Consider the following 25,074-nt stretch of genomic DNA (forward strand, 5'->3'; position numbering starts at 1 on the left):
CAGAAGAATAAAGAAAAACAGGAAAACAATAGTTTGAATGCTTTTCAGCATTCAAACAAATATGTACAAAAATCCGCTTCTAGACCAAGCCCCCACAATGCGGCTCAGAAATTGGTCTCAACCCGGAAGTACCAAAAATTGCAGTTCCACTCTCATCCGCTGGGGGCTGGTGTCAGAAGCGAGCAAGTCCTCATCGACTCCCATGTTAAAAATACCAAATTTCACAGCAGAAATAAACATGTTTACAGCCTGGTACCAAAACATGTTTTTGGTTTAAATTATCTAGTCTACACTCATGACAACTCTGAGGGGGTGAATTTTTTCTCACTCTTCTGTTTAAGTGTATTAAAAGCCTAAAATTCTGTATAATTAATGAGCATCAGACCCACGTGTGTGTGTGTGCATGTGTGTGTGTGTGTGTGTGTGTGTGTGCATGTGTGTGTGTGTGTGTGCGTGTGTGTGTGTGCGTGTGTGTGTGTGTGTGCGTGTATGTGTGTGTGTATCTGAGCTATACAAACTCTGGTTCTGTTAAGCCATTTAGAGAATAATGTATCCTTATCTCGATAAACCTGGAAAAACTTTGTTTTTGGCCTCTTGTGGACATTACAGTTTTATTGCATTATTTGCAACCACCATTTCCACACTGGCAAGCTCTTGGTCATTATTGAGGAGCTTTCCTCTTCCCCCAGAGGGTGGAAGACATTGCGTTCTATAGAGGGGGAAAATGCATTACTATATGGTCTTATTTATACTTCAAGTGACAATAGAAGCAATCCATTACAAATGCAATAAATACCTGTTGGTTTGTTGAAAGATGCGTATAATGGAGGCAACCGTTGACCTCCTCAAATTGGGCTGCACTCTTTCACCAGCCTCTCTTAGTGAAAGACTATGGTTGATTACATGGTTAATGATGGTGGCACGAATTTCATCACTGACTACTGTTCTTTCAACCCTTGAAATTCCACCACCACATATTCCTACGCCTCTACCTTGCCCTCTCCTTGGGCCTGCTCTTCTCCCTGGGCCTCTTCCCCTTTCCCGTCCTCGTCCAGACATTGCAGTGTTTGTCCTTTCTGTTTCTGTTTCCAAATACTTGACACCTGAAAGTCCTCCTTTTATTTTTGTGTCAGTGTAATAGAAATAAATAACACCTGCCACTTAGTCTAAGCCTGAATGCAATCAGCCGTGGTAGGCCCAATTTATCCAACATACATCAGCTGTGTGTAAATTATTCTATTTTTTTTTATTATCAACTGAGATATATTGTTTTTGAACTCATCATTGCAGAAGCAGAGGTTTTTATACTGCATTTAAGGTTAGGAATATTGTTTTTGCTACTGTACGATGTTGCGTGTTAACATTCTCAAATACTACAAAAACAATCCATAGTTTTGTTGGGAGGAATAGCTTCTCTGTTAAGACAATGTAAGCAATATGGAAATCTGTTGACTGACTGCATATTGTGTAAAAACAACATGGAATGTGTGACCTGTATGGCCACAAAACACTGATGCTGTGCTACTTGTTTTTAGAGTTTTGAAAATGTGACAACTGGTTGGACAAATGCTTGTTAGCGAACGAAAAAACTGTAATATCAAGGAGAGAGAAAAGGAGAATGGGGAACTGCAGTTATAAAGTTCCAATATTTAATAGAAATACTTTATGTAATATCTTTCAAAATAAAATATGACAGGTGTTATCAACAGGGTCTTTCTCTAAATGTCTTTTTCTTTTCATTTGGCTAAAAACACAATTCAAATTTTATTTATGTAACAGTGTTAAACCGAATAGTAAGGAGAACCGGGACATGAAAGTTTTCTGTATTATTTAGGTCAACTGGTTGAGAGAATTCAATCTGTCTGGCGTTCGATATTAAGGAATTTTCCACCCTCTAGCAGACTAAAGCTGCTACGATAGGCACCGTTCATAAAGATAAATAAGACAAAACTCATTAACACTTCCTGTAGATTCTTTCAAAATAAAACATGTCACATAAAAATTACTACGGATTTTAAATTAATGTTAATAGCTTTGTTAGATTAAATAACAAGCGAAACGTCTTAACAACTTAACTACTAAAACTCAATAAATCTATATTAATTACACATATGTGTACATAAGCTAAAGTAGGAGCTAGCTAACAGTGCTACAAACATATCAGACCTTACGCCCTCTTGCGGCTACAGGATGAAACTAAATCCATAGTAGACTTAGCGATTTTACTCTTAATAAATTCAATTATTAATAGGTAATACAAAAAAAATTATTAAGTTACAAAATTTTACCACCATAATTTCATAATTTCTAATCAAACATGTCAGCTATGAAACTATTAATTCTTTGTTCAATAAACAACCAATTGCATCTAATAAACTCAGACACTGATAAGGTACTGAACTTTAAAAAACAAGGTTTTTCAATTCCACGTCGCTCCTCCTTGAACCGTCACCTTATCGTGGTGGAGGAGTTTGAGTGCCCTAATGATCCTAGGAGCTATGTTGTCTGGGGCACTTAGTGCCCCTGGTAGGGTCTCCCATGACAAATTGGTCTTAGGTGAAGGGTGAGACAAAGAACGGTTCGAAGGATCTTTCATGGCGGTTAAAACGAAGAGTCGGAGTACCCGGCCCGGAGGGTTACCGGGGTCCCACCCTGGAGCCAGGCCTGGGGTTGGGGCCCGTGAGCGAGCGCCTGGTGGCCGGGCTTTCGCCCATGGGGCCCGGCCGGGCCCAGCCCGAACCGGATACATGGGCTCGTCCAACTGTGGACCCACCACCCGCAGGAGGAACATGAAGGGTCCGGTGCAATGCGAATCGGGTGGCAGACCAAGGCGGGAGCCTTGGCGGTCCAATCCCCGGACAAGAAAACTAGTTTTTGGGACATGGAACGTCACCTCGCTGGCGGGGAAGGAGCCGGAGCTTGTGACAGAGGTTGAGCGGTACCGGCTAGATATAGTCGGACTCACCTCGACACATTGCATTGGCTCTGGAACCCGAGACCTGGAGAGGGGTTGGACACTCTACTTTGCTGGAGTTGCTCCGGGTGAGAGGCGGAGGGCTGGGGTTGGCTTTTTGTTAGCCCCGAGACTCTCTGCCTGTGTGTTGGGGTTTACCCCGGGGGACAAGAGGGTAGCTTCCTTGCGCCTTCGGGTCGGGGAACGGGTCCTGACTGTTGTTTGTGCTTATGGGCCAAATATCAGTTCAGAGTACCCACCCTTTTTCGAGTCCCTGGGACGAGTGCTAGATAGTGCTCCATCAGGGGACTCCATTGTCCTGCTGGGGGACTTCAATGCTCACGTGGGCAATGACAGCTTGACCTGGAGGGGTGTGATTGGGAGGAACAGCCCACCTAATCAGAACTCGAGCGGTGTTTTGTTATTGGACTTCTGTGCAAGCCGCAGTTTGGCCATAACGAACACCATGTTCGAACATAAGGATGCCCACCGGTACACTTGGTACCAGGGCAGCCTAGGTCACAGGTCGATGATAGATTTTGTAGTCGTATCATCTGACCTGCGGCCGTATGTTTTGGACACCCGAGTGAAGAGAGGGGCGGAGCTGTCAACTGATCACCACCTGGTGGTGAGTTGGATCAGATGGCAAGGGAACATGCCGCGTAGACCTGGCAGACCCAAACGCATAGTGAGGGTCTGCTGGGAACGCCTGGCAGAAGAACCTGTCAAGACGGTCTTCAACTCCCACCTCCGGCAGAGCTTTGACCACGTCCCGAGAGCAGTGGGGGACATTGAGTCCGAGTGGGCCTTGTTCCACTCTGCGATTGTCGAGGCGGCTGTTGCTAGCTGTGGTCGTAAGGTGGCCGGTGCCAGTCGTGGTGGCAACCCCCGTACCCGCTGGTGGACACCAGAGGTTCGGGGAGCCGTCAGGCTGAAGAAGGAGGCCTACAGGGCGTGGCTGGTCTGTGGGTCTCCGGAGGCAGCAGACAGGTACCGGATAGCCAAGCGGGGTGCAGCAGTGGCAGTTGCCAAGGCAAATTCTCGGGCGTGGGAGGAGTTTGGTGAGGCCATGGAGAAAGACTATCGATCGGCTCCAAAGAGGTTCTGGCAAACTGTCCGGCGCCTCAGGAGAGGAAGGCAGCAACTCGCTCACACTGTTTACAGTGGGGATGGGGAGCTGCTGACGTCAACTGAGGCTATAGTCGGACGGTGGAAGGAATACTTTGAGGAGCTCCTCAATCCCACCAATGCGCATTCCGAGGAGGAACCAGAGCTGGGAGGCCTGGGGATGGACTGTCCGATCTCGGGGGCAGAAGTTGCTGAGGTAGTCAAACAACTACACAGCGGCGGAGCCCCGGGGGCGGATGAGGTTCATCCTGGGTATCTCAAGGCTATGGATGTTGTAGGGCAGTCATGGTTGACACGTCTCTACAACATTGCGTGGTCATCGGGGGCAGTTCCTAGGGAGTGGCAGACCGGGGTGGTGGTCCCCATCTTTAAGAAGGGTGACCTGAGGGTGTGTTCCAACTATAGGGGGATCACACTCCTCAGCCTCCCTGGAAAGGTCTACTCCAAGGTACTGGAGAGGAGGGTCCGATCGATAGTTGAATCTCAGATAGAGGAGGAGCAATGTGGTTTTCGTCCTGGCCGTGGAACTGTGGACCAGCTCTATACCCTTGCAAGGGTGATGGAGGGGGCATGGGAGTTTGCCCAACCAATCCACATGTGCTTTGTGGATTTGGAGAAGGCTTATGACCGTGCCCCCAGGGGCACCCTGTGGGGGACGCTCCAGGAGTATGGGGTGGGTGGCTTTCTGTTAAGGGCCATTCAGTCCCTTTACCAGAGGAGCGTGAGTTTGGTCCGCATAGCCGGTAGTAAGTCGGACCTGTTCCCAGTGAGGGTTGGACTCCGCCAGGGCTGCCCTTTGTCACCGGTTCTGTTCATCACTTTTATGGACAGAATTTCTAGACGCAGCTGTGGTGTGGAGTGTGTCGAGTTTGGTGGCAGGAGAATCTCGTCTCTGCTTTTTGCGGATGATGTGGTCCTCCAAGCTTCATCCAGCTCTGACCTTCAGCTCTTGCTGGGTAGGTTCGCGGCCGAATGTGAAGCGGCTGGGATGAGGATCAGCACCTCCAAATCTGAGACCATGGTTCTCGACCGGAAAAGGGTGGCTTGCCACCTCCGGGTCGGGGGAGAGGTCCTACCTCAAGTGGAGGAGTTTAAGTATCTCGGGGTCTTGTTCACGAGTGAGGGTAGGAGGGATCGGGAGATCGACAGGCGGATTGGTTCGGCGTCTGCAGTGATGCGGACGCTGAGCCGATCTGTCGTGGGGAAGAGGGAGCTGAGCCAGAAAGCCAGGCTCTCGATTTACCGGTCGATCTACGTCCCAATCCTCACCTATGGTCATGAGCTTTGGGTAATGACCGAAAGAACGAGATCGCGGATACAAGCGGCCGAAATGAGTTTCCTCCGTAGGGTGGCCGGGCTCAGCCTTAGAGATAGGGTGAGGAGCTCGGACATTCGGGAGGGACTCGGAGTGGAACCGCTGCTCCTCCGGATCGAAAGGAGCCAGTTGAGGTGGTTTGGGCATCTGGTCAGGATGCCTCCTGGACGCCTCCCCGCTGCCCCCGCGACCCGGACCCGGATAAGCGGAGGAAGACGAACGAAGGTTTTTCAATTCAGTAAATTTACTGTTGATTATTTTTCTAAATACACTTTTTATTTAATTGCTTGTGATATGTTGTTTGATTTGCTTGATAGCCACATACTATGTCTACAAGCGTTTGTTTTATTTAGGTAAACTGGATGTAAACTCACTTCTAGTCTGGCTTTCGAGATTGGAAAGTTGTTACTGCATGCCTTGTTCATAAAGCTAAGCAAGACAAAAATCATTGCATTTCCTGGTTGGTCCTTCAAAATAAAACATGCGTTTGTACAGTCTATGGTTTTAAGTCAGTGTTAACAGCATAGTTAGTCTAAACAACAGGAAGATCTGAAAGTTTACTTATCTTCCATTTTGCCCTTTAAACCAAATATGTATAATATATTGCACATAAATTTAAATTTTCATTTATCTAATTAAACAGGTTTATCAAATTAAAGCAGCTCAGTTTTTCAGTAGCTTTTTAAACTGTTTTTTATTTGTTTTTATTGTATTTATTTATACATTCATTGTGAAATCCAAATGCTTTAATTCTTGTCCTGTTTAATAACATATATGGGCCATTTTAATTCAAGTCTGTATCTGAATGTGTTTATTAGATGCAGTTGGGTATTATTGGTCTTTAAATTAAGAACTAATAGTTTTGTTTCTAACATGTTTAATTAGAAATTACAAAGTTATGATGGTAAATTGCTGGATCCTAAAAACGTTTATTTAATATTACCCAAGAGTAATCTCTCCAAGTCCACCGTGGATTTAGTTTCACCCTTTGGCCGCTAGAGGGCATACAACCTGATATGTTTGTAGTTACGTTGACTAGCTGCTAATTGTTCCCATAGACTGTGATTGTTCCTGTTTTTGTTGATTTTATCTTGTTGAACAGATGATTAAATAGATTTACAGTGTTTTAGTAGTTAAGTAGTTTGGATATGTGAAGACATTCCTGTTATTCAGACTAACTGTATACCTGTAACTATAAACCCTTCAGTCACTTGTCGCGGCATGTTTTATAATGAAGGAATCAACAGGAAGTGTTTATGAGTTGTGTCTTGTTTAACTTTACGCACGCTGCCTGTGTTAACAAATTTTATCCGCTAGAGGGCGGAAAAATCCCATGTCAGGATAAGACATGTTTGGGGGGGGACACGCAAACTTTTACTCTGATTCTTTATATGGATTATTTAAAATAACTAATCCGAAAGTAACTAATCACTTACAAGCTGGCATCATATTTCGAGTAAGTTAGGCCATCATCATCATCATTATCACCACCTTTATAGAAGAAGAAGAAAATATGATTTCTATAGCGCCTCTCAAGATAAAAATCACGAGGCGCTTCACAAAAACAAAAAATGTAAACATATAAAAAATAATTTAGAAAATGTTTAAAAATATATTTAAAATTAGCAAAAAGTAGACAATTGTGATTAAAAAAATCTTAAGAAAGAGAGAGAGAGTGAACAGGAAAGAGGGAAATCAGTGGATCCTGAGGAAGGTAGAATAGGTGGGGAGAGCAGAATAAAGAGAGTGGTGAAGAAGGTCACACAAAAGCCAGTTTGAACAAGTGAGTCTTCAGCTGCTTTTTAAAGGAGACCACTGAGTCCACTGATCTCAGGCTCAGGTGGAGAGAGGTCCAGAGTCTGGGGGCCACAGCAGCAAATGATCTGTCACCTTTGGTCTTTAGCCTGGTGCGCTGCACAACCAGTAGGCTTTGATCACTGGACCTCAGGGACCTGCTGGGGGTGTAGGGACTAAGAAGATCACAATGCAAGATGGTGCTTGTCCATGCAAGGCCCTATAGACCAGAACCAGGAGAACCCTGAAGTTGACTGGCAGCCAGTGAAGCTGGAGGAGAAGCGGGGTGATGTGGGTGTATTTGGAGGACTTGGTCAGAAGCCGAGCACAGGCATTCTGAACCACCTGTAGACGGTTCAGGGAGGTTCTGCTCAGACACGTGAAAAGAGAGTTACAGTAGTCTAAGCATGAGGAGATGAAGGCACAGAGAAAAGAGAGAAGGCACTTTCATAAGCTAAACGATGCAAGACACTATGATAACGACTACACAAAAACCCAGACACACTACGTACCAAGAATAGAAAAGGTGAACAAATGAAAATAGATCTAAATAAGAAGGTGAGGAATGAAAATGTAACAAACAAGTAAGGAAACAGTTCTCACTGTGTACTATAAGAAAGCTAGAGAACAGATTTGGTAAAATGAAGAGATTAAGCAAACCAAACGTGCTTCCAGTGCGTCTCATTTTAACTGGACTATGACAGCATTTGTCATAATGCAGCAGGCAGCATCAAGAGTTTGGCCAGCTAGTCTGCAGGGAACATACCACCACCTAGTGGATGGAGGGACAGAACACCAACACTGCATCCACTGCTGTTGTGAGCTGGAGTAGCTCAAGTGGGATGTGAAGCTACAAAAGAAGGGCACGTTGTTTCCATCATAAGTGACAAGAACGTTCTTGGATGTTAACGTTTTGCTGCTAATTTCCTAAAAGCTCTGATCAATGCATGTGCATCATTGTTATTCCATATTTCACTTGTTGGCATCTAAAGATGGATGTTTTATGAAACCGAGGTACAGGTTTTCACAGGAAAATACAATAAGATACTGTAATAAACGATTGTGTTTCAGAATGTGAATAATAATAATAATAATAATAATAATAATAATAATAATAATAATAATAATAATAATAATACAAACCATCTATTCACAAAGAAGATCAAAATAAGAAAATGCTGTTGTAGTGGGTCAGGTGAACGAATTAGACACCAAAAACAGGAGGTGGAACAAAAAAATGTCTACAATCTACAATTGTCTTGTAGATGGTGACAAAAAGCTACAGGAATAAAGCAGCCTTTAATGACTTTTGCCTGCTACATAATAAGCACAGATTAAAACTAAAATAACTTAAAATATGTATTTGTTGGAGTCAAACCTGCATTTCCTTGAGCGTCTCCGCGAACTCAGACGGCTGGCTGAGTCTGTAGCTCACTTTGGTGTTCCGAGAGCTGGTCGACATGGCTCCAACATTTCTCTACAACTCTCTAGAGTCTAAAATTACAGCCTTATCTGCTTCAAGTGTTATCTTTGTTGTTTTTTATTATTATTTCTAAGCGCAATCAGCCGAGATTCGTCTACAGCAATCCTCAGCTAAGCGTTTGTTAGTGGTTTCCATGGTAACGATGCATCCACATGCGAATGGGAGGAGGATGAGGGAAACCAGAGCTACATTTGCTTTTATTCATTCTTTTGTTACCTTTTAACATCTTTAAATGCAATTATAGGACGCAATAATGATGCTTTAAACTTGTCCTTTTATTCTGTTTCTAAGTTGTTTTTTTACTCTCTTTGGAGCTCATATGTCATATTTAAACAATAGGTGTTAATTTATTCAAATATGCTGCCTACTGCAATAGAAGAAGTGCTTTTTAAATCACACCACGCAGCCGCGAATTTACCGACCCGTTTGGCGCACGTTACAAAGAGCGCCGCTAGATGGCGCAAGCGCACTGAGTTTTTCTGTCGGAGCGAACTGCAGCTGTTCGGGAGAACTGGGTTAGGTTTGTGGGGCAAATGACCTCATACTGTAGCATCATCTTCTTCACCAGAGGATGAAGAAAGGATGAACTCATCGTCATGTTTTACTGGCATTGCGTCCCTCTCCTCTCACCACTGGATATTATTGATAGTACAAAAATACTTACCCTGTAGTAATAGAATGCAGGTGAGAACAGCTGGGTACTTACATTCTGACAGACCCGTTGATTTTAGCCAGAATTTAAAAGTAACGTAACGACGCAGGGATGTTCGTAATTGTGACACATCTGCCTGAACATCTGTGCTGAGCCATGTGTGCATTTAAGAAGCCTGACACCCACGCAGCCCGCATCAGCACCGCAGCGAGTGACGCTGCTGGTGTGCAGTGGCGCACACCCAAAAGAAAAAAATATTTTTGGGTGGCGTACATTGCACCAACCACCCCCAACCCCCGAACCGGAATCCCAGGATATCCCACCCTCACCCACCCCTTGAATCGGAATAGCCCTCCTCCCTCTGTTCTCCTCTTTTACCTCCGCCTTCTCTCATTATCACCCCTTTCCTCCTCCTCCTCCTTCTCCTCCTCCTCACGTCCGAACTCGGGAGCGCCGCCGATCGGTCGCCCGGATTTTTCCCGTTCTGGCCAAAATGGAGGAGGAGGTTTGTTGCTTGATGAGAGAAATGATACGACAAGGTTCTGCTTCAATGAAAGGAAAGGCGTGAGGAGGATCCGCATTTGCTGACAAATAGCGACTGCAACAAGAAAACAATCTGAAGGATCTCTCTCTGTTTCCACCCGAGCGACCGCAGCCATGAGCGCAGGAGAGGGACTGGATGAGGCTGCGACGGACGCGGCAGACATAGCGGCGTTTTTCAAATCCGGTAAGTCAGAAAGGGGCGAGCCTGCCTCCGGGAGACCCGGAGCCAAGCTGTCGCTGGGGGTACCTGCTAATTCTCCAGATCGGCACCGAACGGGTCATAAACGCGTTTTCACGGATGAAATTCACATCTTTGCGTCCAAGCTGAAGGGATGCTCAGATATTTCCTCTCCATACGCTGACCTGTCATCGTGCAACCTTTCATTACAACACCCCCCAGAATTTCGTGCTGCTTTGCTATTTAATATTGACACCCCCACCCCCATCCTTTCTTCTGTGTTGGACAGATTTCACGTTACGCACGTCACGATTCTTTCGGATGCCTCGTCTTCAAATGCACGCAGATAAGAAAACCCTGTAAACAAACCAGGATCCTGCACTGAGATGTGATGCAAGGAAAGTCTGGGCCATGGACGCATGTGTAGCTTATAGGGACGGGGCACTGTAATGCATTGAGCCTTGCTGACATGGAGGCGTCATCAAAACAAATGAGACTAGGCCTGCCTACTTCAATCACCCTATAATCTATGTCTGTCCATTTAGTCTTAGACACGTTCTTGAAAAATTCACATTCATGATCAATTCAGTTATGTAGCACCAATTCAAGGTCTGCAAACATTAGTGCATTGAGTTCAATTCATAATTTCAACTAGCTAAAAGTTTTCTATGTAAAAACCAGCGTAATGCATCAAGTCACTGACTTGCGTCAGTGACAGGACTTGTGTCAGTGACTTTACATCAGTCCCCAAACTAAATAAGCACATAGCAACAGTGGAGAGGAAAACTCCCCGTAACAGGAAAAACCCCAGCAGAAGCGGGCTCAGCGTGAGCCGCCATCTGCCTCAACCGAGTTTTTGAGAAGAGAATTATGTTATAAATTAAATTTGGTAAGAAGTCGCCCTTTCTAACAACCGTGGAAAGGAAAATCCTTGAGGGAACGGAACGGAGCTCTCTTACTGTGAGCTGAGAGGAAGAGGTCTGCTGGAAGCATCTCGTAGTTACACATTTAACAGTAAACACAAAGTTTGTTGTAACAATATCCCAAAAACATCTGTGATTTGGTCAAATAACTCTAGGAAGTTTTGACTGTGTCCTATAGATAATACTGAAGTGAGCTTTTTTGATGAATTCATTATTTAGATTGCTCTTCCACATGAAAACAGACAAACACATGCAGAAAATAAACTATGTTGTTGGGATGGAAATAATTTTGAAACATTGAACAACTCTAGGGGTCATTTCAATGAAAATGGAAGAAACGTGAAAGACAGTGGAAGGTTGGGAAGTCCTATCGCTGTCTAAGCTCATAACAACACAACTGAAGGGATGAGTCAGGATAACCCAAGCTAACTCTAACAATAGGATTCATCATGAAGGAAATCCTGTCTTATTTAGAGCCCCGTCTTTAAAGGAGGCAGGATCAGGAATGTTTGCCTCATTGATGGGCGGTAGTTTTCTGACCTACATGCAGAACCAACCCCAGACTCAGGAGAGGTAAAGGTAAAACAAATGTATTTACGATGTAATGGTAAACAGATCCAAGCTGTGATGAGGTTTCAGGAAGTGATCTGAAGGTGAGGAGAAGAGTAGATGGTAAGGACGAGGTAGAAAATCCCAGCTTCGGGGTTTGAGACGGATCTTGGGCAGAAGGTGGAAGCGGTCCGGGTGAGTGAGCCAGGAGAGGGACTGGACAGCAGGTTGGCAGGTGAGGGACAGAGTGCAGGTGGGCAGCTGAGAGCGGGTCTAGCAGATTCCTTGCAGTAAGACGTGAAGGCAGAACAGTGTTACCAGAAGCTTTGGAGGGTTTGGGCATGGGAGGCACTCAGGAGAGCAAGAGAAAATCTTCAGAAATGCTAGGAGCAAGATCACACGAGCTTCGCTAAGTGTCAGATCTACCCAACGAGAGTAATCATCCAACAGAGTGAAGTCGTTCTGCTGCTCCGCTTATCCCACTTGGATTGATGAGGGATCTGTTGCAGGTGTGCTTGCTGCTCAGGGAACCACCCACCTGCAGGAAAAAAAAAACACCCAAGGACTGGATAGATGCCATTCACCCAGATAGGGACATAATGAAAATGCTGCATTAGAATAAATTCGGATCAAATAAGAGCTCTGCCTCCAAATCTAGTTTTCTAAACTCTAGAAACCACGCACAGACATGCAATCAGATAGAGAAGGACTCTGTTACGACAATAAGGAGCAATATAACTCTCTTTATGAGATGGGACTTAGAGCTTTAGACATAAAATCATTTTAAATTCAATTGTGGATTTAGGTGCTAAATATTGGAGAATATTAATAGTTGTGTAGTTTGTTAACCCTGCAAGCAAACGCTAACCAGGGTTTAAATCGTACCTTTAAAGCAGCGGTCCAGTGCAGTGTCATGATTGGTGCGCACCAGAAGAAGCAGCTGTTCCATGCTCTTTCAGCTGCTTTTCCCAGTGACACTTGGTGCCTTGACGTCTGCCTCTCATCACAGACTGAGCACATGCAGGGATGCAAACACAACATTTTCAAGTGAGGAATTCTTTGCACAAAGTTTACATTGCTGTCTTTGATTTGCACACGTGCACACGTGCTTTATCAACAGCCTAGTCTGCATCCTTTCTCCTCTGCCAGTCAGACGGTTAGGAATGTCGTCAAAATGGATTGTATTCAAATAGTCTTTTAACGGTTGGTTGGATGCATGCCAATGTATTTTCCTATAGTCGCTTAGTATCAGGCTGGAAAGTTGGCTTGCAGAGATGTTGGGCTGCTTGGATGTTTATATAGCAGCAAATGCAGTTCATACAGTATTCATGACGAAGACAGAAATAGGTTATACCCTGAGGAAACTTTTATAAGAAACTATAAAGAGAAAGTGTTGGAAAAAGCAGTTTCTGTTTGGTGAATGCCTTTAGAAAGTTACAGTATGTAGTCCAGAAACAGAGACAAGCCGTTTTCATCTGTAACATTGAATTTGTTCACACGTTTCTCTTATGTGTCCTAATCTTCGATACTTCATCAACTTTCTAATGAAGGTCAGCTTGTAGCATGTAGAAGTCTTCACATACAGCTCCTATAGTGGGAGGTGATCCCAAGCAGTCATTTCTTTCCTCTTGTGGCTCTTTTTACACGCTTGGTGCTCGGTTTAGTCAGCTTGGGTTAGAATCTGGGAGAACTTGAATTGATTGATAACTGAATGACAGGTTGACTTATTCACAAGTGATCAGTGGAGATACAGACCTGTTGGTGAGGAGGATCAAACGTAAGTCTTTTGTTTCAAAATGTATAATGTGGTTCACCTGAATGTTGATGTTATCATTAGCTCTTGAAGAGACTCGCTGTTCCTCTCTCCTTGATTATTTTCAGTGAGCAGATGGTGCTCCATCTCTCAGTCCCACACTTGCTGTGGATTACAGCTCAGCCTCTGAGTCACTCTCCCAGGTTGCTCGTGCCAATCTTGAAATAGTTTCAAATACTTCGAGATAGCCCACTAATTACTGACAGAGGGTCAGCGCAAACTTTAATTCCTGGGTCACTTGCTTCATGGTATCTGTAGTAAAACTATTACAGCTGCTGAGGTAAAATCGTATACATGGGGAGGTTGGAAATGCTTAAAACATTACTGACTATTTCCAAAGAGGTTCTAGCAAACCATCCCATGCAGCACCTCAGGGGGCAAAGGCAGCAGCGCTCTAATATCATTTACAGTGGAGCAGGAGAGAAGCTGACTTCAACTTGGGATATTAGTTGGACGGTGGAAGAAACATTTTTAAGGAACTTCTCAGTCCCACTAACATATATCCTTATGAGGAAGCAGAGTTGGGAGATCGGGATGGTTGACGATCAGATGCCACCAGGGTGGTATAACATCTATTTGGCAACAGAGCTCTGGGGATGGACAGGATCTTTCTTGCGTAATGCAAGGGATTCTTCTCCACTGTCACTGCATGTTTGCTTAGTATGAGGATTGCTGTGAAGACTCTTGACACTAGTCAGTGACTCGATGCAACCTGCTGGGTTCTATATTTAGGAAACTTTTTACTGATTTTCTTAATGAACTGAACTGTATTAAAATGTTTACTTTGTAAAGTGCCTTGAGACAACTCTTGTTGTTATTTATTTATAGAAATAAACTGAATTTAAAGCTTCTTTCCAGAGTATTTCTCTTATCCAATGGCACCATCTAGTGGCTGAAAAGCATATCACACAAAAGTCTATTCCTCTGTTTGTTTAAGATGGCGACTTCACGTTTCTGTTCATAAGTGTGCTTCTGTAGCCGACAAACAGAGCTAAAACACGTAGTTTTACGAGTATTATTCTCATGTCATGCTGTGTTCTCATATATTTATATGTTAGAGACTTACTTGTTTGTGAATAGTTAATCAACTCTGCATCAGTCGAGGTATTCCTTAAATTTGAAGCAAGTAAGAGGTAGTCTAACGCTATTGGTTAGTTCTGGTCGGCGCTCAGTTTCCTATTGCACAAAGCTCTGCGGGGCAGGGGGCGTGGTTAGCAAAAAAGATGTATTGCTTACATTTTATCACAGTACATGATGAGATAATCACTTTTATGGATTTCAGAAAAATCATACATCATTTCTGAAAGGGGAAAACTCCAGAAAGCAGCTTTAACTGATTCAGGAGAAATCGAGTGCTTTTCATCTTGGCTGGGGAACTGCATACCAGTTCTTTGCCCTTCCTAGGGTTCTGGAAGCAGCATGAGAGTTTGCCCCATTTACATGTGTTTTGTGGATTTGACGAAGGCTTACGACCATGTCCCTAGAGGTACAGCATGGGGGTGCTCAGAGAGTATGGTGTGGGTGACCACTTTTAAAGGGTCAGTCCCTGTACCAAAGGAGTAAGAGTATGGTCCTCACAGCCAGCTGCATGCATGACCTGTTCCTGGGGAGAGTTGTCCTTGCCAGGACTGCCATTTGTCAGTGGTTTTGTTCATTACCTTCATCGTCATAATTACTAGGTGCAACTGTGGTGTGGAGTGTATCCACAGAGATAGGGTGAGAAGACCAGTTTTTCAAGAGTAGAGAGCTGCTGTTCCTCCACACCAAGAGGAGCCAGGTGAGGCAGCTCAAACGTTTGGTCAAAATGCACCTGAACACTTTCTGGGGGAGCGTGCCCAACTAGCAGGAGGCCTCAGGGTTGAACCAGGACCTACTGAAGGGATTATGGCTTTGGACAGGCAGGGGAACACCTTCACTGACCGAGCTGGTGAAAGTGGATGTAGAGAAGAGTCTGAACTTCCATGCTGCAACTTGTACTTCATTATCCTAATCCTAGATAAGACAAGTGCAAGTTTCTAGGGTCAGGTCAGAGCCAACCCTGGATAAGCGGAGGAAAATGAATGGATGGAGAGCAAGTATGACTGGTACAATTGGTGCCATCACAGACCAAATTCTTTTTTTCCCCAATACATTTGCGGTGGTCTGTAGTATAAATGAATGCCTTGTGAGTCGATCTGTGTGTGGAAAAAAGCTCTGGCTCTCCTGTTTCAGGAACTAGAATTCAACCAGAACAGAGGAGAGCAGAAGAGGGCAGGTTTTGGAGTCTTATTTCCTGATATTTTGACATCTCGTTTCTCATTGGCTAGAATCAAAATGACATCAACACATTGATGATTTATCTCCACAAATAACTAAAGTCTGAATGAGCTCTGCTGTTTTGTGAAGTTGCTAATGCTAATGGTTAGCACCTGCTAGCCGAGACAAACTCTGCTCTCTCCTGGACACCAAATCAACACAGCCAAGAGTTCTAATTTTCAATCTGACCGGCTTTTCCAATCTGTTTTTCCCAATCTATTTTCTATTGCACCATATTTAGAAAATAACAAGTAGGAAAATGGTTTATCAGAGAACTTTAAAGTTGTATTATGAATAAGCACAAAATGTGTGAAAGTCCTCAGGTGCTGTTTGGTTTTGCACCTCAACAATAAAATGAGCCTTTTAAGTGTTGTGATATTGACAAGCCACAGCCAGTAAATAAAGAGAATATTATTTAATTTATTCATAGATAGATCATGTGAAATCAAATTTTAAGGATTGGCTAACAGTTCATTAAATATTCACTTCTGTATTAAGATTTCATCGGTAACCTACTGTGAACTTTATATTCAAATCTAATTTGAACATAATTCCAATGTGAATCCTTACAGTGCTTCCTCTTAAATCATGCCCTAATATAGTTATTTAAGTTTTGTTAGAAATGTCTTATTAATTTTGTAAAGCTTGAAGTTCACAACAATGTTTTACTTGTAGATGTACAAGAATGTAACTATTTCCATTTCCATTCAACTAAAGCAGGACTCAGCAGGTCTGGAAAACAGGTAAGCCAATCAAAATGTATATGAACTGGCATCAAATCCCATTCTGAGGCAAAATTCGGATGACCTTGAGTTTTAGATGGTTGAATCAGCTCTTGTTGAGTATGTTGGGGCAATCCTTTAAGCCTTCTGTTGCACAATAGCATACTTTTAAAAGTATTATTACATTTATAGTCTCTTAGAGGGCATTTAATGAAGTTACTGGGCCTACAATTGTATTACTGAACTGCATGGTGAAACTCAGTGGTCATAAAAGCAGCTAGCAAAATAAATAACTGTCAAGGCAACTTTTGCAGGATTCAAAGACCTAAGTCATATAACTTGATTTATCATTAAAATCATCTATGGTCAAATGTTGACTCGATCAGATAAGCTAAAGCATACTCTTATCTATTTTAAGGTGTTAAATATAGCTACTTTACACTAGCAGAATATTCCATTGGTAGGTACTTCAGTTACAAACACTCATCATGGCGTTGCTGAAAGGAAAAGATGAGAAAGCCCTTATCACAATGCACACCAGCAATTAAATTAACACCAGCTTTGTTAGTAATGACTCATTGGGCATTCAGTGGCTCTTGCACTGTGAATAGAATTAAGATGTCAGCGTCAATAACTGCAGTGTCATTATTGACACCTCAGTGAGCCCTTTCCTCGATGCCCACAATAAACCCCATGACCTACGCCAGTGCAGATTGTAATGAAAGCCAAATTACAGAGCAGCAATCCCTCATTTCTTGTTGCATAGTCATATGTGATGAAAGGGTGATGACCTAGTGTCCTTTTGCATACTTGAGCGTAAATCTGTGCTAATCTTGTAGATGAGCAAGAGGACTTTAAACATATGTATGGAAAGCACAGCAGATGCAAATAGGTGATTACTGGGGGTTGCAAAATAGACATAAACAGTCAACAAGAAAGTTAAAATGTAAACAAGAAGGGAGAGTCTGCTGTAGAGAAACAGGACACAACATACTTAGAAGGCCAAACAAGCCTTCAGTCATCAAATTATAGATCTGAGGCATGGGTGGAGTACACCCTGCAAAATGTAGGCTATGCTGCTCTTATGAGGCTTTAACCTTATGGCTATCCAGAGCAGCCTAATTGGCAGTTGGTCAGAAGCTTTGACTGGCATTGCCTGTGATGCTGAACCAAAAGGGCTCACTTAAAATATTAACTCTCACTTATTCAATTCCAGCAGAAAGAGTAAGCTTTAATTTGCGTTGTTTTGACAGCTCTGTGCATTGTATTGGTCATTGTTTTAGCATCCGTTAGCATGCCCTTTCCGTGCTGCATTTTCCCCATTGCTTGAAATGTGCTTTCTTTGACATTTTAGCAAAGCGGTGCATTTCATATAAACACCGGAACAGATTCCAGTACTGTTAATGTGCAACATTTGCAGAATTAAACAAAAAAAAAAATTCTAATGTCAAAATAATGTCAGCGTTCAGAGAATCTAATCTGTCCTGCAGAATTTTCGTTTGAGAGAATCTTTTTTTTAATGACTGTAAAGAGATCTACATACAAATATTCAACCCCCACCCCCCCTCCCAGTATACATGACTGATATTCATTGGTAACCTTCAGTCAATAAGTAGGAATTCTAATAAGTATTTTCAGGATGCTAATGTGTACCCTGTGGGACCCCTTTATTACCTCACACACATACACATGGTGACTGCATATGCACGGAAGTATAAATCACTTCATCCCACACACGTCGCCTGAGGTCTGAGAGAGAAGGATGGATGAAGGAGAGATGGAGGTATGGAAGGATCATAAATGGGTAGGCCATGTGGTAATTGTTTGGGTGTGTTTCAGTGATTGTGATGACATCATACAGAATGATACGGGGAAACCGTCTGCTGATATGATTCAATACAATCTAAGTTAAGACAAGAAGAACGTACGTTGGTTAATGTCTCACGATTTTCTAACTGCAGCTGCGCACCACCTGACTTCCTTCCCAAAAAGTGAAGACATAGCAGGTAAACTCTGAGATAATCCATATAACCATAGCTTTTACCGACGAGAGACACGCTTGGAAAGATACATTATGACATAGCTGTCAGTTGTGTCCGGTGCACACTGAAGGTACTGGTGCAGTCGCATCGCTGACGTTATGAACAAACCACTCGTTAAGATCAGTGAATCTCTCCATCCCTACTGTATATGATGTCCAACATGTAGGAAAGTATAGATTCCCTAATATCTGTAAATATTAGTTGTTGGCCATGACAGCTAGCCTGGCAAACCATCCAGTGTGAATATACAGTCTGGCCACGGCCTGATGACGGCTCTCAGTCATTGTGGCAAAATCTGCGGTTGTCTTTCAAACTGTCTCCTCATGCTTCTGGATAACAAACAGCTTGATGTACTCACCGCTACGGGTGCCAGTCAGCAAGGCAGTCAAAGAAGATGCTAATAGATCCTTTCTCTAAATTAACCCAAGTACCTCTACCTGCTCTTAAAAAGAGAAAAAAGAAAAGTCAACATAGTCCAAAGGTAATGCCAAAGCTGTTTCAATAACATTATTCACAAACACATATGTGACTCTTCCGTTCTCAGTTTGACCTCTACCCCCGTCACCTCTCTATCCCTTCAGATCAAACCAAGGAAACATCTGGATGGGGTATCTGAAGTCACAAACCTCCCACAATGCTTTGTGGCTTTTTCTCCTCTCTTTGTAACTCTTTGACAAAGAAGCCAAGGCCTCATGAGAGCTTGCACTGCTTGAGTCACACAGTTGAACTTCTTCTAGGGAGAAAGGCACCGTACCACCAGGATTTAGTTTTGTTTCTTTGAATACCAAAATTAGTTTTTCAGTAACATCTATTCCTTCTTAAAGTGGGACATCAGATATGTGATAGTTTAAGTCATTAAAATGTTTGTGTAGGTTAGTTTGATGATTTATTTTGTAATATCCCTCCCATACGCTGTAACACTTCTTTTCCTGCTGTGACGTCATGTGCAAGTCTTACTTCATGACTGCAAAAGCATCATGGTAACACATGGACTTGGTTTGGGGGGAATCAAAGCACAGCTTGCAGTGTGTGTTTGCACACGTGTGTGAGCTTGTCTCCTGTCAGCAGCTGTGCCCAGTCTGTCTAACAGGAACTGCGTGGTCTTCCTCTCACAAACAAGCCTCTGACTGCATCATTCCCTCTTGCTTTGAAGGCAGAAGCAGGCTCTGATTCGGGCACGTTATGAGCTTTGTTGCCTTATCCATGGCAGCTTCCTGCTTTGTATAAAACAGGCCAAGGTTCATGCTTAACATCCCATCCTACTGTCAAGGCTTTCAGGAGCGTTTACTGTTGGTAAACCAGTTGCTGCTCTAGAATCTACTTTTTGTTTTCCAGAATCTCAAGTTCTTTAAGTCTTCTGCCAGGTTTTAAGTCAATAAAGAGGAATGGTAGAAAGATCAGTTATTTTCATTAAAGAGTTTTTAAGTGTTTCATTCCTTTGTCACTCCCTCACTTCCCATAAAGCTTGTGGATTCCTTTTTTCCTCCTAATTTGAATCCCTTCACCTTTCTTTCCATTCCACTGATAAGGTGTGGTGAACTTAGCAGGACCAGCCACTACATCTATGCCGTGTAGAAATGAAGCAGTGAGCAGGTGCTTACTGTAATCCTCGCCAGGCGACAGCATATGCCGGGCGGTTCTTTTTAGAAGGCAGCCAGGAGAAGTCAAAGTGGACAACTAAGCTGCCCCCGTCCCTCTTTCACCTCCTTTCTGTTATCCTGTGCCATCATAGCGTCCTACTGCTCTGTGACCCAGAAAGATACTGTTTAGGGTTGTGATGGAGGCCAGCGCATGTATGAAAGATTTCATTTGTTTATTTTACTCCTAAAGTCACCACCATGTTATTGAATCATTTTAATTGGCTAACAATTTTAGTACAATTAAAGTTTTATGCTTTAATAACCTTCAGCTTTTTTGTTTATTATCTATCCTAGTTTAATTTTGATGGCACAATTGAGACAAATCATACTTGTCTTCCTTAAAATGACACAATGTTGGAACTGAATTGTGGCTGCTTTTACAATAGTATGAAGTTTTATTTGCACGTGGGTGCCCATGCTCAGTTTGACAGAATCTGTGTGCCACATGCTCGATGGCGTTTAATCTCTAGGAGGGCCAAACCAGATATTCGGATCAAAGGGCTTCTTCCCTCTCACACGTACCCTGTAATTCCACAGCTTAAATTTTTGACACTGTGAGTGTTTTTCTAGCATCCCAGTGAGTCACATGACCTTTCACTCATTCTGTAGTTCATATAAATCTGCTGCTTCTCATTATGATCTCTTTATTTCTTTTTTAGATTGTTCTCTTCCTAAATGTGAATCCAAACTGGATGGCCCGGGACAAACTGCAGGTATATCGGAGCTTATTTGATGTTTTTTTTTTTTTTTTTTTTTGTTATTTTATTTTCAAAGACTATAATTTAATGGATATGATTAATTTACATAAATGAACAATAAGGGATAGTATTCTATCAACTTGAAAAGGATTGTTATGATGATTTGTAGTGGGTTCCTATGTAACAATTCATTTGAATAGCCTTAGTTTGGAGAAACAGAGTAATCCTGAACCGATTGATGAACTAACAGCTAGAATGAGCTATTTGTAAAACAACTCAGTTTAATTTAATAAAGGCAGTTCAAACCTTGGGTGTTGTGACTGATGACCAGCTGACCTTTAAAGATCACACTGTCTCTGTGGCTCGTTCATGCTGCTTCGTGCTGCATAATATACGAAAGATCAGACCGTACCTAACACAATATGCCACCCAGAATGCAGCAGGGCATCTGGTCTTCAATCAACCTAAAAGAACACATGTCACCCTTCTGTTCATTTAGCATCATGGCTACCGTTAGCTGCACGCATCAAATTCCTCAACTGGCTCCTCTCGATGTGGAGGAGCAGCGGGTCTACGCCGAGCCCCTCCCGAATCTCACCCTATCGCTTAGGGAGAGCCCAGCCACTCTTTGGAGAAAACTAATTTCGGCCGCTTGTATCCGCGATCTCGTTCTTTCGGTCACTAACCAAAGCTCATGACCATAGGTGAGGGTAGGAATGTAGATCGACCGGTAAATCGAGAGCTTTGCCTTCTGACTCAGTTCTCTCTTCACCACGACAGACCGGTACAACACCTGCATCACAGCAGATGCAGCACCAATCCGCCTGCCAATCTCACGCTCCAGTTTTCCCTCACTCATGAACAAGACCCCGAGATACGTAAACTCCTCCACTTGGGGCAGGACCTCATCCCTGACCCGGAGAAGGCATTCTATCCTTTTCCGAATCAAGACCATGGTCTCAGATTCAGATAGTGTTTGTTGTTAGTGTAACCGGATTACAGGATACAATAAGATAATTAAAAGAAAAAATAAACAAATGGGCCAATAATTAGGTTCGGGGAGAATTGGAGGTTGTTTAAGAATGACTGGAGTCACGGGTATAGCATGAAACGGTTTATATACTAAATTTTAATAATAATGGGAAATATAACACATAAAGATAACACACAAAAACAGATGAAAACAATCGACAATAGTAAAATGCTCGGTATGAGATTTGATCATATGAGTCACAAGTCAGCCGGCGTCAAGTCAAATCCCCACGCTTGGGGTGAAAGTCAGAGTCCGGTGGTGCGATTTTTTCCTACCGCACCGTTGAGATTGTTCACAGAAGAGAGCAGTCTGCTCTTCAGTTACTTGAGATGTCCTGGTTCGTTCAGTGGTTAAGGCTCGCCATCTCCCTCGTCAGGAAGAAATCCAGTTCTCGTTCCAAGTGAGTGATCATAGGAGTCGGGATCAAACCCAAGGAAAAAAAAAACCCAGCCTGTAAACAACAGGACTGTTAGCAAGTTGGCATCGACCCTTCTCGTCACATCACAGCATAAAGTCTTACAGACTTAAACAAATGCTTCACTCTATTGGCATAGCCAATCATGTTTGGGTTCACAGTTCAACTAACATAACATCAATTTGATTGTCTATTAAAATAATTCTCAGTAGCTCTGGAAATATAATTACATATGACAACAATTGTTCAGCTCAATAGGCTCAGTTAGATTCTATTACTCTACACTATTCAACAAGAAATACATTCATGACAACAAGGATACATTTAGTTGTGTTTCTATACAGCATTGTGACACCTTGTATATCTGTAACACAATAAATAAATAAATAAATAAATAAATAAATAAATAAATAAATAAATAAATAAAATGTTCTATAACAAAATTCAACAAAATATAAATTCTGGTCCTTTGGTCCACCTTTGTAAAATAATTCCTCCCTAATCAGTTAGCTTTTATTTATTTTTATTTATCTATTTTTTTTATTATTAAATGTTTGGTTAAGGGACGCATTGCTAATTCTATGGCGTTAGCTATAACGCCCCTGAGGACCTTGTACATCTAGGCCGTACCACCATTAACTGGCGGTTTGAGCCGTTAACTCCTGGGAATCCCATATGCCCTACCGCCGTTAACTGGCGGTTTGAGCCGTTAACTCCTATATGCCCTACCACCGTTAACTGGTAGTTTGAGATGTTAACTCCTGGGATCTAACGTCTAGCAGCCCACTGCTGTCACCTCGGTTGCTGTAATTAGCTTTTTGAATTTAATAATTTACTGAATTTAATCTCATTCACTCACCAACGCGCTCCAACGGTTCCCTCCTACAGAGGATTGGTTCACTCTGTCGTCTCCACACAAATCTATAAGAATGGAATTAATTTGATAAGCTATTTAAGTTTCCTTTTTTTTTTAAGTTGCATCGTTAGCTTTTTCTCTTCTTTTTTCTTTACTCACCGCGTTGGTTCCAAGTTCCTAGCTCTTATTAGAAGGAGTCAAGTCCGCCTCTCCCTCTATCTATGCGGCACCCAAATCAGGGTTCTTCACGGCCTCGACCGTTGTTTTTTTTTCTCTCTCTCTCTCTCTCTAACCGCTCAGTCTTTGCTTTCTGTATCTGCGTGCTGCACAGCCGTTTGTCTCTCCTCTCGCTCAGCTGCGTCGCACGGTTTTATTTCGCGGAGGCGGGACTTATTTCTCTCAGCCAATGAAATTTCAGATTCCCACCTGGACCAATAGTATACAGCTTTCCTCTTCTGTTTCTGTTAGTGATGTTCAAGATTCTTGTTTTAACCGATGTTTAATATTAAACTCGTTATTTTAGTTATTCACCCTTCCAATAATTCATTATGAAATTATCTATTAGTTAATTAGATATCTATTAATTAGTATTGTTAATTTCCTTAATTTATATTTTATATTTTATCTAAATTGAGGATGGATCATATTAGTAAGCCAATTAGTTAATACCTCATTAAGGTTCTAGCTTCTGGGTTACATCCTCCCCCATTAAATATCATGCACGTCCCTGTGCATTGTTTCTACGGGGTACACAACTTCTTGAGTAAGAGAGTCAATAAAAGCTTTATTAAGTCCTTGGAAAAGGGACCTAACTACGGTCACTAGTGGATTGCCCAATTGAGAGTAAGTTAGTCTTTGAGGAGGCTGACTACTTCGTTCAGATCTCCTGACATACATCTCTGGTTGCACAGTATCATGCTCATCCGTTTCGGTTTGATTCTCAACTGAGACAGGACGAAGTGAGCTCTCTGTTTCCGACAGAGCTGATGAGCTATTCTCTAAGACTTTGGTCTTTTCAGATGTATGTGTCTGATCGTGTATGATGGGTTCAAAACTTACATCACGTTGCTGCGACTTTAGGACACCATCCAATTGAGGTAGGTTTGTGTTAGTTTCATCCCCCGTTTCTACGTCAGGTAAGTATACTTCGTTTTTTTTCGTTTTTTCAGGTAAGTATGTTGCTGCTTCTTTCACTCTTTCAGGTAAGAATGTCGCAGTTTCACTCATTCTGTCAGGTAAGAATGTTTCGGTGTTGATGCCTTTGTCAAGTAAGGACAATTCAGCATTTTCATTACCAGCTAAGGTTGGTTCCTTGCGATCCCCTGTGTGTAAGGATAGTGTGTTTTGTTGTTGAATATTATTTACCGGTCCTGAATCTGCTATGAGTTCCCTATTTGGCAAGGTGACCGCTATTTGATAGGATGGTCGGTTTAGCACTTGTGGAAGATCAGAGTAATAAAACTCATCTACCTCTTCGTCAAGTGGCTCATCTGGGTCAGGTTCTAAGGCTGAACTCTGTCTTGTATGAGGTCTGCTAGGTTTCGTAACGCGTTCTGTTTCCTTTTCTAATGAAGAGAGAAAACCACAAGGCAGTAAAAGATCTCTGTGGAGTGTTCTGTTGGATCCTTCTCCGTTCTCTGGTTTTACAGTGTATACTGGCAAGTTTTCCATCTGTTTGAGAACTATATACACTGTTTGCTCCCATTTGTCTGCTAATTTATGCTTTTCTCTTAAGCGAAGATTTCGGACTAAAACACGATCTCCCACACCTAGTGTGGACTCACGAATGTTTCTGTCGAACCGTTCTTTGTTCTTCCTCGCTGTTTTTTGAGAGTTTTTTATGACAATGTCATAACTCTGTTCCAGATGACTCTTCAGTTCTTTAACATACTGAGAATGAGTTATAGAGGGCTTGTTCAAATGCGGTAACCCAAAGGCAATATCTATAGGCAACCGAGGCTGCCTACTGAACATTAGCTCGTAGGGAGAGTATCCCGTCACGTCATTTTTTGTACAATTGTACGAGTGAGTAAGTGGTTTTA

The 25,074-nt window shown here is 42.7% G+C and overlaps 2 protein-coding genes across 2 annotated transcripts in view; one reads left to right on the forward strand and one right to left on the reverse strand.

Moving 5' to 3' along the window:
* The window catches only part of dnah5 (dynein, axonemal, heavy chain 5), a 133,733-nt gene extending 124,079 nt beyond the window's left edge, over positions 1-9,654 (reverse strand). Inside the window, 1 exon segment of the mRNA XM_070551922.1 lies at positions 8,569-9,654. Coding sequence (XP_070408023.1) covers positions 8,569-8,652 — 84 coding nt within the window. The 5' untranslated portion in view covers positions 8,653-9,654.
* Positions 9,655-9,801: 147 nt separating this feature from the next.
* Positions 9,802-25,074, forward strand: part of triob (trio Rho guanine nucleotide exchange factor b) — a 117,471-nt gene continuing 102,198 nt past the window's right edge. The window contains exon 1 of the mRNA XM_015949135.3: positions 9,802-10,052. Coding sequence (XP_015804621.2) covers positions 9,983-10,052 — 70 coding nt within the window. The 5' untranslated portion in view covers positions 9,802-9,982. The remainder of the gene's footprint in view (positions 10,053-25,074) is intronic.

Source organism: Nothobranchius furzeri, chromosome 5 (genome assembly GCF_043380555.1).
Source record: "Nothobranchius furzeri strain GRZ-AD chromosome 5, NfurGRZ-RIMD1, whole genome shotgun sequence".
Lineage (NCBI taxonomy): Eukaryota > Metazoa > Chordata > Actinopteri > Cyprinodontiformes > Nothobranchiidae > Nothobranchius > Nothobranchius furzeri.